Genomic DNA, 14,992 nt, shown 5'->3' on the forward strand with positions numbered 1-14,992 from the left:
CCCACCACAGAAGGTCCTGGGCGACCGAGGGCGGCACCTGAACAGGGTCCGACAGCCTGCCGCAGGACTGAGACCACTGGAGCTTGAGTGCCCACTGCAAAGATCTCATCCGCAGACAAGCCTCTGGCACCAGAAGAATGCAGGATGCCATGAGGCCGAGCAGTCTCAAGAACTCGGACGCTGGGAGATTCTGGGCAAGTTGAAACTTGTGCACCATCTGCTGAATGTGAAGAGCCCTCACCTGGGGAGGAAAACAATGCCCCAGGGATGTGTCGGGCACTGTTCCGATGTACTGGAGCCGCTGCGGTGGTGTCAAATGGGACTTCTTTAAATTGAGGGAGAAGCCCAGCTTGTGAAGGGAGTGGCAGGTGACGGACAGATGATCCAGGACCTGCTCGGGAGAGCTCCCCCTGATCAACCAATCGTCCAGGTAGGGGTAGACATGAATCCCCCCTTTCCTGAGATGCGCTGCCACCACCACCATGAGCTTGGTGAAAACCCTCGGGGCGGAGGTCAATCCAAACGGCAGGACCCGAAACTGAAAGTGCAAGTCGCCAACCGCGAACCTCAGGTACTTCTTGTGCTTAGGATGGATCGGCACATGGAAGTAAGCATCCTTGAGGTCGAGAGACACCAACCAGTCCTGAAGTTGAAGGGCCTGGAGGACTTGAAAGAGAGTAACCATCTTGAACTTGTCCTTCCTGAGGAGTTTGTTCAAACCGTGCAAGTCCATGATGGGTCTCAATCCCCCGTCTTTCTTCGAAATAAAAAAATAAGGGAATACCATCCCTTGTTCCTCTCCGCTACAGGCACCAGTTCTATGGCGCCTTTCTCCAGCAGGGCTTGAATTTCCTGCGCAAGGAGCGGATCCGGACTCTTCAAAGAGAGGTTCCCAGGTGTATTGTCGTGAGGCCGCTGCCGAAAAGGAAGACAGTAGCCGTGGGTTATGATCTCCAGAACCCACACATCTGAAATAATGGCTTTCCACTCTACAAGATGCTGCGCCAGCCTTCCCCCCAACCGGCGAACCATGGGACCTGGCCTCATGACTGAGTGGTAGCGGCTGCGGCGTTGCCTAAGGGCAGAGAGGCAACTGCCCGAGCGGCCTTGGCACCTCGAGTACCCTTGTTTCCACCTCTGGCACTCTTACGGTGGCCTCTTTGACTGCTAGCTCCCCTCGCTTTTCTGAAGCACGAGTAATAGCGAAAGGAACCTCCCCTCCATTGCTGTCCCCTAGGACGAAAAGGCGGAGGTTGGCGAACTGCAGCGCCCAACGATTTCGCTGCAGCTTTAGAGGTCTGCAACCTCTCAAGGCTCTCGTCAGCCTTGCTGCCAAAAAGATGTTCACCATCAAAGGGCATGTTGAGGAGCCGGGACTGCACATCAGGAGTGAACTCAGACTTCCGCAACCACGCAAACCTGCATATTACGGTGCTCGCCGCCATGGACCGGCTGACACAATCTGCCATGGACAAACCCGACTGAACGGCCTCACACATGGCATCCTTGCCATCCTGAACCATAGCAAGGAAACCATCCCGTTCGTCCCCTTCGGGAATACGTCCAGCCGCTAATGCAACACAGTTCCACAGAGTGTGTGTGAAACGAGACAAGGCACAAATGGAGTTGGCCACCTGAAGCGCCATACCCCCTGAAGAAAACACTTTCTTCGCCCAGCCATCAAAACGTTTGTCGTCCCTATCCGGAGTGATGGTAGGATACGACGCCTGCTTTGCCGGGGCCGTAGCCGCCTGCACCACCAAACTCTCCGGAGTGGGGTGCCTAGACAAGTAGCAGGGGTCGCTACTAGCTGGACGGTATTTTCACGACAAAGACTTGCCCACTGCCGGGAGACTCTCCGGAGCAGTCCAAGCCGCCGCCACCCTTCTCTGCAGAGCCATATGAAACGGCAAAACTGGGTCAGTGGGGGGACCAAGATCAAGGATGTCCGTGAGATCATCCTGAACGAACTCCCCTGGGGGAGCTGACCAACCCAAGTACTCGGTGACCCGAGACATAAGGTGCCGATATGAAGAATCGGCATGAGTGCCAGGCTCCGGCCAACAAAACTCCACCTCCGGAGAGGTGTCCAGTCCACTGGCATCATGCAGTGACTGCCTCAGGTCATCAAACTGGCTATGGCCCGAGATAAGCTCATCTGGTACCGTAACCGGAACCACCAAGGCGTCATCAGAGCCTTCATCACCCTGTGAAATGTACTCCAGGCGAGGAGAGGAAGACATCTGGGGACCAAAGCAGTGCCTGACCTTAGCCAGAACCTTTCTAGGGGCTAACCCCGGGCCACGGGGCCCCTCCGACACCACCGCCTCGAAAGGTGTCAAGGGCGCCAAACTAGTCGGCGCCGGCGTCGACACAGGCCTTGAAGCCGGAGCTCCGAGCGTGTCCCTCGACGACCTAGGCGCCGACAGCGCCGACGACCCCCTCGGAGGCGGAGCCTCGAGAGAAATCGTCGACGACCTCGGCGCCACAGGCGTCGATGTCTTCTTCGAAGACTGCACAGGATCACGCGGTCTCGAGGACCGGGACCTGGAACGGGCATGGCGAGAACGGCTACCCTTGTCCGAGCGGGACCTCTCCCGCGAGCCGTGCCGACCACCCGAGCCCGAAAGCGTACGAGCGGTGTCTCTCGACCGGAAACGACCGACCCCACTCGGAGGCGCAGACGGACCGGTGCCCTGCGATTCAAGAATTGCTAGCATCTGCTTCCCGAAGGAAGCCCATTCCTCCGGTGTCACTTGCATGGAGGGATAAGCGACCCGCCGACGGGCGGAGTCCTCGGAAGAGGACGGGGAAGGCGACCGATGACGGCGCTTACGGGAATGCCTCGAAGAGGCAGAGGAGTGGCAAGACCGACTCCTGGAAGGAGACCCACTGGACTTCCGACGATGGCGCGGAGAGTCGCCCCTCGAGTCATCTGTCGAAAGCCCCGCAGACCTCGACTTCCGGGGCTTAGACACCCGGCCTACCGACAGCTTCTTCTTGCATTCCCGCAAGGCCTTTGCCGTGAGCGACTGGCAGTCGACACAGTCGTCCATATCGTGGGCCTCCCCGAGGCACCAGAGGCAGGCGCGGGGTTGAAGACGAAGTAGACATCGCCACGAACAGGTCTTCACAAAAAACTGAACAGGTTCAATGAACCGAGAAGAAAACATCAAACTCCAAAGAGTCGAGGCGTACCGAGACTCACGAAGCGAACACCTTTGCGGAAAAACAGAACTGAGGCTATGGGCGTCGTGCGTCCTACTTATCACATTGGGTGACGTCGGCCGTCGGAGGAGGTCATCGGGGACGGCGCATCGACGTCATTGATGCAGGATGCAGACGCCGAAGATTTTCCGAAGCAGCACAGCTGTGGACATTACCTGTCATAGATATGGAATACGTCGGAGGACCCAATCCCCTCGAAGGAACAGTATGAACTCAGAAGAGCCACAGCGGGTAAGTAAGGAGGGTTTGCATGTAAATCCATGCCAGACCCATGCTGGAGAACAACAGTTACAGGTAAGTAACCTGTTCCTTCGCCAGCACGGGGACTGGCATGGATTCAGATACTCATGAATACGAATACACAGCACTACTTAACACAAACACATGTGGTGGCAAGGCTCAACAGAAGTACAACCCACTTACCCCTGGAACAGACTCACCTCAAACAAACATGTTGTGTAGTACTGCCAGGCCTATTCGGGACTCCTCCCTGGAATCCCTGTTGACGCAGTTTAATTTTGTGAAGGTGTGCACAGACCTCCACGTAGCAGCCCTGCAAATATCCAGCAGGGGAACAACAGAGGGAAACGCCATTGTTGCTGTGATGGCTCTGGTGGAATGGGCTTGCGGTCGGCCTGGAAAAGGTCTGCTGGCCAGACGATAACAGTGCATGATGCAGCCGGAGAGCCACTTGGATATGTAAGCCTTCGACAGGGCTTTCCCATGATTCACAGGTTCAAAATTTACAAAAAGTTCAGTTTGGAAATCCTTTGTGTGTGCCACATAGAGCTTCAAGGCACGAGCAACGTCCAGCATATGCAGCAACCTCTCAATAGGGCGCAGAAAGATTTGGAAAGAAGACTGGAAGCACCAAGGGTTTGTTGAGATGGAATTCAGAAGGAACCTTCGGCATAAAGATGGGGTGGGTCCAAGGCACCAGCCTCATAGCATGGAAGGACAAGCTGGGCACTTACAGGAAAGAGCCTGAATCTCCCAACCCGCCTGGCCGAGGTGATGGCCACTAGTAAAGCAGTCTTCCTTCCATGAGAAAAACGCCAGTGGGGCCTGATGCAATGCTTCGAATGGAGGCCCCATGAGTTTAGTAAAAACGACATTGAGCTCCCAAGCTGGGGCGTGGGGCTTCACTGGCGGAAAAGTCCCAAAGAGGCCATTCAGAAACTCCTTGAGTAGTCTGTGCAAGCACAGCGATGGCCTGTCTGCTAACCACGTTTACTGGGAAATGGCCGCCAGATGCACTTTGATGGAAGCGTAGGCCAATCCAGCCTTGGCTAAAGACAACATGTATGGCACAGGCTTTGGGGCTGTGATCCACAGAGGTGTAATCCTTTGCGCCCTGCACCACACCGTGAAGTGTTTCCATTTGTGGCCGTAACATGAGAGTGTAGAGATTGCGCTAGCCTTTGCCAGGACCTCCCTACATTCTAGGGGGAATGTCATAATGCCCAAATGGTAGGGCTGCAGGAACCAAGCTGTGAGGTTCCGCGATACTGGGTCGTGATGCAGTATCATTCCATCTTCTCTGGAGAGCAGGTTGGGAAGAGGAGGCAGCCGGATGGCCGGTGCTAACGCCTTGCAGAGCAGTTCCGGGGACCAGATCTGGTGAGGCTATGCCTGGGCGATGAGTAACATCTTGCCATGACAGCGTTTGACTGTATTGATCACACGTAGCAGCAGAGGGATTGGAGGGAACGAGTACAGGAAGAGGCCATCCCATGTGAAAGAGAACACATCCACCAGGCTCCCCAGCTGGAGAACCCTGCTGGCGAATGCCTGGCACTTCGAGTTCATTGCTGTCGCAAAGTGGTCAATCCGGGGTCGGCCCCACATGCTGAAGAGACGCAACGTCTGTGGCTGTTGGAGCTCCCATTCGCGGCAGGATCACAGCTCCCTGCTGAGGGAGTCCGCGTTGGTGTTTTTGATGCCCACCAGATGAAACAGGACGAGACAATGTCCTGAACAATGGCCCAGTGCCACAGGGCCTGCACCTACAGGGAGAGGGCAGTGGAGCGGGTCCTGTCCTGCTTCTGGATTTAAAACATTGTGGTGGTGTTGTACGTGAAGATCCTCACCAGCAGCCACTGCAGTAGAGGTAGGAAAGACTGGAGCCACCTGGCACCCAGGAACTCCTGCACAGGTCTCATCTGAGGCCTTTAAAACGGAATTGGGTGAATGCAGGACATCATGCCCAGCAGCGACTTGATGGCGCGCAGTGCCATTGATTGTGTCGTGGCAATGCACCTTCCCCAACATAGCCATCACTCTCTCCTGTGATGTGAACGCCAGGGACGTTACCATGTTGAGGCGGGCGCCCAGAAACAGTGTGTTCTGCGATGGCACCATGCAGGACTTTGGATAGTTGATGGAGAATCTGAGCACCGTCAGAAGGCGTATGGTATCCCTGACATGTTGCACCGCCAGGGCCTGAGAGGGGGACTGGATGAGTCAGTCGTCCAGGTACGGATAGACGTGCATCCCCTTTAGAAGTAGGTGAGCTGCCACTGGGACCAGGCACTTTGTGAACACCCTTGGTGCTGATTTCAGGCCAAAGGGCAGAGCCTTGAACTGATAATGGTGTCCCAGAACCACAAAGCGTAAGAACTTTTGATGCTTTGGATGTATGGGGGCGTGGAAGTAAGCATCCTCTAGGTACAACGTTACCAGGAAATCCCCTTCCTCCAGCTGACCAAGCACTTGCTACAACGCAACCATCCTGAATTTTTTTCTCACATCTCAGACATCTCCAAAAAGTCCAACTACCAACTTCTCACCTTCTTAGAGCTATTCTATCTTTTCTCACTTTCCCCCAGAGGCTTGTCACCTAGAGAGCCCTGGTTCTCTCTAGGCTGGAATACTGCAACAGCCTCTTTCTCAATATTCCTACTCCACTCTCCGTCCTCTACAACTCATCCATAACAGTACCACGAGACCCATCCATGGCCTCAAGCCCTGGGACCTCATCTCTCCAGCACTGAAATACCTCCACTAGCTCCCTGTGGCGGCAAGGATCAAGTTCAAGACCCTTCGCATAATCCAAAAGGCTTTCTGGGGCCGGGGCCCCACACTATCTACAACACTCTCTTCCTAAATACTCTCCCTCCGCTCGTCCTCCTCCAACTGTCTGCGGGTGAGCCGCTTTCACAAACAGAGATTTGGGGGCCGATCTTTATCCTGTGCAGGTGCCTCTCTCCGTCTTGAGCCGGAGCACCTTAGGTTTTAGAAACTACTCAAAACGTTCCGTTTCTCTTCCTCCTTCTCTCTCGCTCCCCCTGCTAACCTCCCTTTTCTCTCCACCCTCCTTCTCCCCCCTAACTCTGCTCAGTTATTTTGCTGCTGACTGGTTCACCTCCAGAGCCAACAGGACCCAGGCTCCCCTGCCAGTCTTTTTGCACTTGCCTCCGGGCAGCTGCACTTTCAGCTTACACTCCTTGAGCGGGGCAAACTCTCTGCACTTAACCCAGGGCCCTGCTGGACCGGACTCTTTGTCCCCCGCCCCCCACTCTCCCGCCCCATCTCTGCACCTCTGTGATTACGTATGCAAGACCAGTTAGTGCTTCTGTCCTGTCTCCTCCCTCCCCACCGTTTTCCATCCCCCACCCCCCGAGTATGGTCTCAACTGTATCACTTCATGCACTTACACTAGGAGAAATGTTGTCAGGCCTAGTATGCTACTGTTTCTGTTTAGATCATTCGGAATCTTCAAGGCCTACAAATGATTACTTTATTCCCTTGTTCCCGTCCTGCTTTGAAGCACTTCACCTGTATGTAAGTGCTATATATATGAACAATAAATAAACAAAATAAATAATGATAGGCAGACAATCCCAGCCCCTCGCCCATTTCACATCAAAGGTACAGACCCTACCAGAAATCTCAGCCCAGGAAGAGGGGCTGTGGAACCATATAAGCACCACACCCCAGCTGGTCAGGGTGGGTTTGTGGAGAAGTAGATGAGAGTTTGGAGTGAGATAGAGGAGAAAGACGGGAGCGGGTTGGAAAGCAGGAAGAGTCTGGAGAGAGAGACCTTGGAGAATAGAGGGGGAAAAGGATACAGTGCAAAAGAATCAGAGGGAGGTGATAGAAGAAAGAGAAGGAAGACGGATGTAAAAAGGAAGTGGCAAGAGAAAGAAGAGGAAGTTGGAAAACATCAGGCAGAGATAGTTGGCGATGGAGAAGATCAGGAAGAGGTGGAGAAGGAACACCTGGAAGAAGAAGGAAGGGGATGGAGGGCAAGTATCCAGATAGCCAGGCAGCTTTAGAAGAAACATGATGGCATGTCTGAAAAAAGGGGGGGCTCAAGCCCTGATTTGAAGGGGTGGAGCCCATGGTGGGAGGGGGAATAAGCATCATGACAAGGAGGGGGAGGTCCAGAGCAGGTGTAGAGGGAGGATGAAGAGGGTAGAAAATAGCGACCAGCAGAGGGTATTAGTAAGGTCCTTTTCCAGCCCGGACTCAAATGGTTCCCAGATCCAATAGAGGGACCCCCAGGAGATTGTGTGGCTGCTAGAAGATAAGAGGATACATCAACAGATCATAAGGTGCAGGAACCACTTTCAACATGAACCAAGAAGCAGAGAAGACGTAATCCTAAGGACATACAGTCGAAACGTGTGGGAAACACTTAAGCCCGAGTCCAAACTCCTCAAGAGACTTCCCTAGACGGAAAAGACCATATGGTGCCGGAAGCTCTCTAAAACTGGGATTAAGACCAGAGAAGAAGAAATCTAGAGTGGCCTAAAGAAGAGGGGTGAAGGAAACCCACAAACCTAAGATAGGAAGGCCAAAGATATTTCCAAAGAGGGAAGAGTTCATAGGGTACAAGAACCCTTTTAAGCCTGGGGTCAGGGTGACTGCAGGCAACCTGAGAAAGCCTAACCCTAAAGACCAATCTTAATTTATAGTTCCAAGCCCGTTTGCAGGTTTGGCATATGCTGTGTGGTCTCACCCTTTCAGTACAAATAAATTACCCAAAGTACCGGCTTGACCAGGTTATTAATCCACATCAACCTCTTGTCATTGACAAACAATAATAATCAAATGTCAAAAGTCACCATTTTGACTAGCGATTCCCAAACTTCACATTTTATAGAATTAAGTCAATTAGCTACATCTTACCCTTAGTCACTGCGCTATGTTGTGGTGACATTTGTTAACGTAGATCTACTCCCTAATTTGTGAATTTGAATCCACCCACCGCCACACACATCTATATGGAAGTAATCTACTTGACTGACAAATATACATGCAGTACTCTTGGCTATTCCTTGCATAATGTCACGTCTGTATAGGGGTGCCCCCTCAACATGCTGTAATGCTCATAACCACCTTGGGGTCTTGGCAAATAGAGAAGAACCTAACTGTTAGGCCCTCTAGTGCCACTGAATATACTTTTTTCATTTTTATCTAATTGTTGCATGCAGTTATCCTAAGTAAGTCGTGCCCTTTGAGAGCACCTCCAATTTGCCTTCTTAATGTTTTCTCTGTTATTTTTTCCTGGTCCAAGTGCAATGCTAAGCGTATTTATGTCTGTACTATTCTTCTCTGTGGTTTCATTTTGTTGTGTTCCTTCCTATTACAATAGTTTGTATAGTACTATAGTGGTGATTTGTGCCTTGTGCAAGCATACAAAATCTCCAAACATACACTGGATAATATCTACAGGACTCACCATGGCAAAACACCCATCGCTGCACCTGCTCCCTTTCACTTGTTTTCACTAAGATTTTACGACCAGTTCTGCCTTGCACCCAATCACTCCTCACAACCCAATTATGGATTTCTCAAATACACAATAACCATTGTATTTGATACCATTCATAAAGTGCTTAAACATATTACAAATGGGCATCCACCATTTTGCGGGGAGCCCTTGTGTTTACACATCAGAGTAAAACTTCACTTTAAGAATAAATACTGTACATTTGGTAGTTGGCCACATGTTTTTAGATGGGTCCTTAGACGTTTTCTAAACTGCTCAGGTTCATTCTTATAGATAGAAGGTTTGATTTCCTACAAGATATATCTTCTGTATATGGAGCTACAATTCCTTCATGAGACCTCCTCTCACCCCCAACAGTTCTTTCCAGAGGAAGGTTGCCACCACTGAGGTGGCTTTCAGCCTGCCAACCATCATACTAAAGAGGGTGAAATGAGTGTCTAAGATCTTTATATCTCAAGCAGCACTTTCTCTGAATCTAAATGTTCATGCCTCCCATTACCCATAGCACCTCACCTAAGGTAACAATGGAAGTCCTTGGTCAACCCCTTCCCTAACATGCCATTCCCTGATTCTCGGTACAACATGGTGTATGAGAGAAAGAGAAAATGATACAGAGAAAGTGAACAAGAGAGAAAACAAGAGCTGAAAAGAGAAAGAGAAAAAGAAGAAAAAGTGAAAACAAAATGAGAAGAGAAACATAGAAAGAGTGCGTTTCCCTGCAACATTCAAGCAGAACATTCCTGTATGAGGAAAAGATTCAAAAGCGTGCAATGCTGCTGTACGTCTTTTGCTTTTATGAGGGTAGTCTGTAGTGCTGCTATCAATGCTGCTACCTCCTGTGTTCTGAGGAGGTTGCCCATTTGGTGTTTTCTTCCCCATTCAGAAGTATCTAAAAAGTGAAGCTCTTTAGCCAATTTCTTTGGAACATTGTGTTGTAAAATACACCATTTGTCAACCTTCTTGCAAATTGTGTTGGCTGTGAATCCCTTCAAAACCTCTACGAAGGGGCCAAGCTCACTTGTTAATGTGATCCAGGGCAGGGTTTTACATGCTACCCTCTTTACCATATCACCAGTTGCAACTGCTTTTAGTATGAAAAAGAATAGGACTCCAAGTAAAAAATTCCTGAACTCATTCTGGACCAGGATGTCTGGGCACGGTACTCGTAGATAGTCTAAAATACTGTCGAGCCTTGACACCAATTTTATAAATTAGGCTCTGGGAACAATAACTACATCTACCAGGCATGTTGTGTTATGTTGATTTATATTGCGCACCGCTGTCATTTGCATGGTCTCTATGCGGCATGCAATGCCCCGCATTAGTGTTGATAACAGGACACCCAATGATCTACAGAAGTGGACAAGAATCAGGGATGTTGATGTATAAATCAAAGCTAAAAGGTAAATCAGTTCTCACAGGAAAATAGTCACCGCGTTTGATTCACAGTCATTTTGGATTGATTATAGGATTTGAGCAGAGTGGAAGGGAGTATGAAGTGGCAAAAAGGTAAACAGGTAGAGCCCTTAGCCAACTGCCCTTCATCGTCTGCCCAAACAAGCTTCCCTGTTTCATGCAGTGCAAATTCTCCGAAGGTTGGTTACAGGGGTTTAGCAGGGTCAATGATGGTGCAGCCCGCCCTGCGCAGAGTTCTGGGGTGAGAATGGACCGGAGATGACCCTGCTAATCCTCCTGAGGGCCAAGCAGATGGTAAGATCTGGTGTGTTTTCTCCTAGCTGCTCGTAGAGTCTTGCTGCCATACACAGCCCTAGCGAGTCTCTTGCAGCCCTGTTAGGGCTGGTCACATTTGCTCACCAGGCCAGTTTTGGTGTGCATCCAAATAGATGAATTCCTGATTAAGGATGGCAGAAAAACATGTGTAAATAGTTTCTGAAGCACAATTCAATTCCATTCCAAAGCTTTCAAAATAGAGGATAGCAGAGAGCTGGTTTGGAGTGGTTATAGTAAGGATTCTGTATGAGTGAGGATTTTCTGAGTGGTGGACACAATTCATTTATATAGTATATGGTTGGTTTAGAATTTCCACATGGAGCTCTGAGAAGTATGAAATTGCTTAAACGCACTTCTTATATGTATCTGGGAAATAAAAGAATAACAGTAGACTACAGTGCATTTCCTATAAAAAAACGGATTTCACTATTACTGTTCAGGATTTCATAAACAATGTTCTAGTAAAACTGTGCAATGCAAATTATAAGCAAGAAAAGCTGACCAACAATAAAATGGCAACAAAACAGAAATCTAGTACTCAACATCACTGTCCTGGACTCTCCCCTCCAGCATCCATCCACCATACGAGTCAAGACGTTCCGTCCAAAGGAGTAAGTGAAGCAAAAGAGTATAAAAACCATGCATCATACTTCAAAAGCATGAAACACATGTATACCATGCATACAAACATTCAATACCTATAACCAAATACGCAATGGCTCAAGTATATTCAAAGCACACAGATTTAGTTGCAAAGGAAAATATAACCAACCTTGTTGAGGAATGATTCTCTATCAGGTACCAAGTAGCAGAGAAATTTTCACTTGTAAAATCTCCACTCATCCCATGAAAGAGGGTCTCCAAATCTTTCTGCGGAACCTTCCCTCTGCAAAAAACAAGATGCATAAGCATGTATGTTGGTAATTGTACATAAAAGAGAATTATATACAACACTGTGGTTTCATACAGCACAAAAAGGACAATAGAATTCTTTGAATCTCAGATGTGATTTATAATTTGGTCTAAATAACGTATAGAAATTAAGTCATTTTTCAATTTTAATTACCACAGGAGACTGGCCAAATCGGGTCTGGACACACCGCATGAAGGATAAAGTTGCAGTTAAAATAAAGAAGTTGTGTTATTCTGTACTGACGGTGAGGACCCTGGCTGTTCCACCATGGCACCACATCGACATCAGTGTAAATACAATATTGAGAAATGGAATCAAATGTTCCACCGATTAGAACACTAGCATTATTATTCAGTCTTTCTTTAAAGGTATAGCTAAAGTGTACACAAGGAAGCCTGTGCCGCAGCGCTATGCTAACCCTACAATAGAGGATTACTAATCTACTGTTTTGATCAGAAAGCACAAACGTTTGAGTTGAAGTCTTCTACAGGAAGACAATGCTAAAACACATTTTTCCCCCTTTTACCACGTGGCCATTAGATAACGTATTTTGGAACATACAGGATTCAACGTTTTTTAACCTGCTTTTGTAAATGGTTTCTGCACATGAATAATATTTTTTCTGTTAAAGGTTCGTTGATTTCTATTGGCGATCAAAACTAATGCAGAAAATTACGCTTAAGTGGCATGACAAAACTAATGATCAGCCTAGAATGGTGAAGAATGAAACTGGGCAATATGCTCTTCCCTACATTATTATTTACACAGAACACAACAATCAGGGATTTCCAGATCTGCAATATTATTTTCTCACTAATGTATTCCCATTACAATCTCCCACCCTAAGAGTAATCAGAAGGATTTAAGGGGGTGTATACATTCTAACAACTTAGATGATGTCCTGGACATAGGTCTGTCAAGAAGGGTTTTTTGAAAGCTTGAAGTTGCTTCACCTGATGTAAAACACACCACCTGCATCTCCTTTTATAAAGTGAAAAATAGTTAAGGGGTGAGTGCAGACTATGCAATGAGGCACCACAGGCAAGACTTTGAGAGATCTGGGGGATGCAATGTAAAATAATGTAAGGGATCACATATAGCGCCTGCCTGTCGCTATTGGTGGCCTCGCGACGTTGGTCTCTGCAAGAAAAAAAGTGGGTAGGGATAGGTAGATGCAAACCTAAGGTGTTGATGGGGGCAGGTCGGAAGCACCCAGTTCCTTGATGCCAATCGGCTTTCTATGGGTTTGGCGAAAGAAAACTTGGGACTATGTTATCCACAGAGAAGAGCCCAGGATCTGATAGACAACACCCCTTTAAGTATGTTTAGCCGCTGATGAGGGAGTGTGACAGGGCTAAATGAGAGCTTAGTCTTGGCTCGTTTAGTGTTGCTGTGCTGACAGCTAGGCCTGTGGTGGCCTTCTAAGGAGGGTGCAGTGTAAGGTGGTAGATCTTAGAGGGGCCCCTCGGTTAGTCAGGGAAAGGAGGCCTTACAAGGCAAAAGAGGAACTGCAACCCTGTGTGTATATATATCTCTCCCCTCTCTCCTCTCTCCTCTCCCCTCTCTCCCCTCTCCCCTCTCCCCTCTCCCCCCCCACTCCCCAAACAACAACACAAACATCTGTGAGTTGGCGATGAGGAAAAGGGATGTGTGGAAACTCAGACATTACCATAACCAGCAAATGCCTAAGTGAGGGAAGAAATGAAGGGTCAGTGGAAGAGCAGCTTAATATTTGAAGACCGCAGTCGTCCATTTCAACTTCCTTAGTATGTTTTTAACAGGCTGTGAGATGCATCAAACTTCACTCTAACATTCTCAGTTGCTATGCTCAGAAGACTGCTGGGGCATTTGCCCATTGAGGATAGGGCCTGTCGAGGCAGGGCAAGGTGTTTGACAGGGAATAGGGCAGAGACCAGAATCCCTGCTCACTTCACCCAGGGGTCTAAGCTGCTGTCTCCCACAAGTCGCAAAATACAGGTTTCCCCACCAAAGATCTAATCCTTTGACGACCGCTTCCATTGCAAAGAGGTCTTCTGATGGCACATTTAGTAGAGATCAGCATGATTCACCAAACCTTGTTGCTTTGCACTGGTTGGAACGGGCAAGGCTTTCCAACTCATTGCCTCTAGGGCCGGAAACATTTGGATTTTCAGGATACCCTTCATTAATATTCATGAGATAAATTTGGATACAATGATTCCAAAATGTATGCCCATTTCTTCTTATGAATATTAATGTGGGATATCCAGAAAACATGTTACGTTTCCGGCCTCAAGGCCTGGATTTGGACAGCCCTGCATGCTTGGCTATGCCTAACAGTTCCCAAACCTCTCCTACAGGCACAGCCTCTACCTCCATAAAATGTGCTCATCACTCACTTTTCTAGATCAATTTCTAAAGGATGGGCAGACTCTTGTATATTGGAAAGTGATCAATTGACTTCTGTGAGCATCATCTCCCCTCCCCATGAAAGAGAATTCACCGTTCAACATCATAGACACACTAATAAAACGGTGCAATGAAAACAATTACAAAACTGCAGCCAGGGCTGGCACGTAAGTGCAAAAGTGTTGCAATTGTGACCTTTTCAGGGATTAGCAAGTGGAATATTCCTTTGCTGCTAGCACTTCCTTGGGAGGCGAGCACTTCTAAGGACGTTTCTAACACAGCCCTAATGTACTGGAGCTGTTGGGAAGGTGTCAGATGTGACTTCTTGAAATTGAGGGAGAAGCCCAGCCTGTGGAGGGAGCTGCAGGTGAAACTGAGGTGATCCAATGCTTGCTCAGGAGAGCGCGCCGGATCAGCCAGTCGTCCAGGTAGGGGAAGATATGAATCCCCCCTCGCCCGAGGTACGCTGCCACCACCACCATTAGCTTGTTGAAGACCCTTGGGCGGAGGTCAATCCGAACAGCAGGACCCGAAACTGAAAGTGCGAGTCTCCAGCCGCAAACTTCAGGTACTTTCTGTGCTTGGGATGAATCGGCACATGAAAGTAAGGATCCTGTAGGTCCAGAGACACCAACCAATCCTGAAGTTCAAGGGCCTGGAGCACTTGAGCAAGAGTAACCATCTTGAACTTGTCATTCCTGAGAAGCTGCAGACCTTGAAAGCTGGGGCAAAATTTTTAAGCGCAGCTGTGCGTCAACCTCCGCCTTTTCGTCCTAGGGGACAGCAGTGGAGGGGAGGTTCTTTTCGTTTCTACTCCTCCTTTGGACGTGTTCAAACAGCAAAACAAAAGTTCCTTTAACAAATGAAAGTTATTTTCCAATGTTCACTGGGTGATGTGTTCACCCCTGGGTCCCCCTCTTCTGGGCGCTGACCCTTCTCAATCATATTCCAAAATAGATCACAGTTCCTTTATCAATGAATTGTGGGTGACGGCT

At 48.8% G+C, this 14,992-nt stretch overlaps 1 protein-coding gene across 1 annotated transcript in view; it reads right to left on the minus strand.

Moving 5' to 3' along the window:
• The window catches only part of EXOC2 (exocyst complex component 2), a 1,591,413-nt gene that overhangs the window by 1,384,216 nt on the left and 192,205 nt on the right, over window positions 1-14,992 (minus strand). Inside the window, exon 5 of the mRNA XM_069613520.1 lies at window positions 11,469-11,582. Coding sequence (XP_069469621.1) covers window positions 11,469-11,582 — 114 coding nt within the window. The remainder of the gene's footprint in view (window positions 1-11,468; window positions 11,583-14,992) is intronic.

The sequence above is a fragment of the Ambystoma mexicanum genome, chromosome 5p (genome assembly GCF_040938575.1).
Source record: "Ambystoma mexicanum isolate Mex_15411 chromosome 5p, UKY_AmexF1_1, whole genome shotgun sequence".
In the NCBI taxonomy this organism is placed as follows: Eukaryota; Metazoa; Chordata; class Amphibia; order Caudata; family Ambystomatidae; genus Ambystoma; species Ambystoma mexicanum.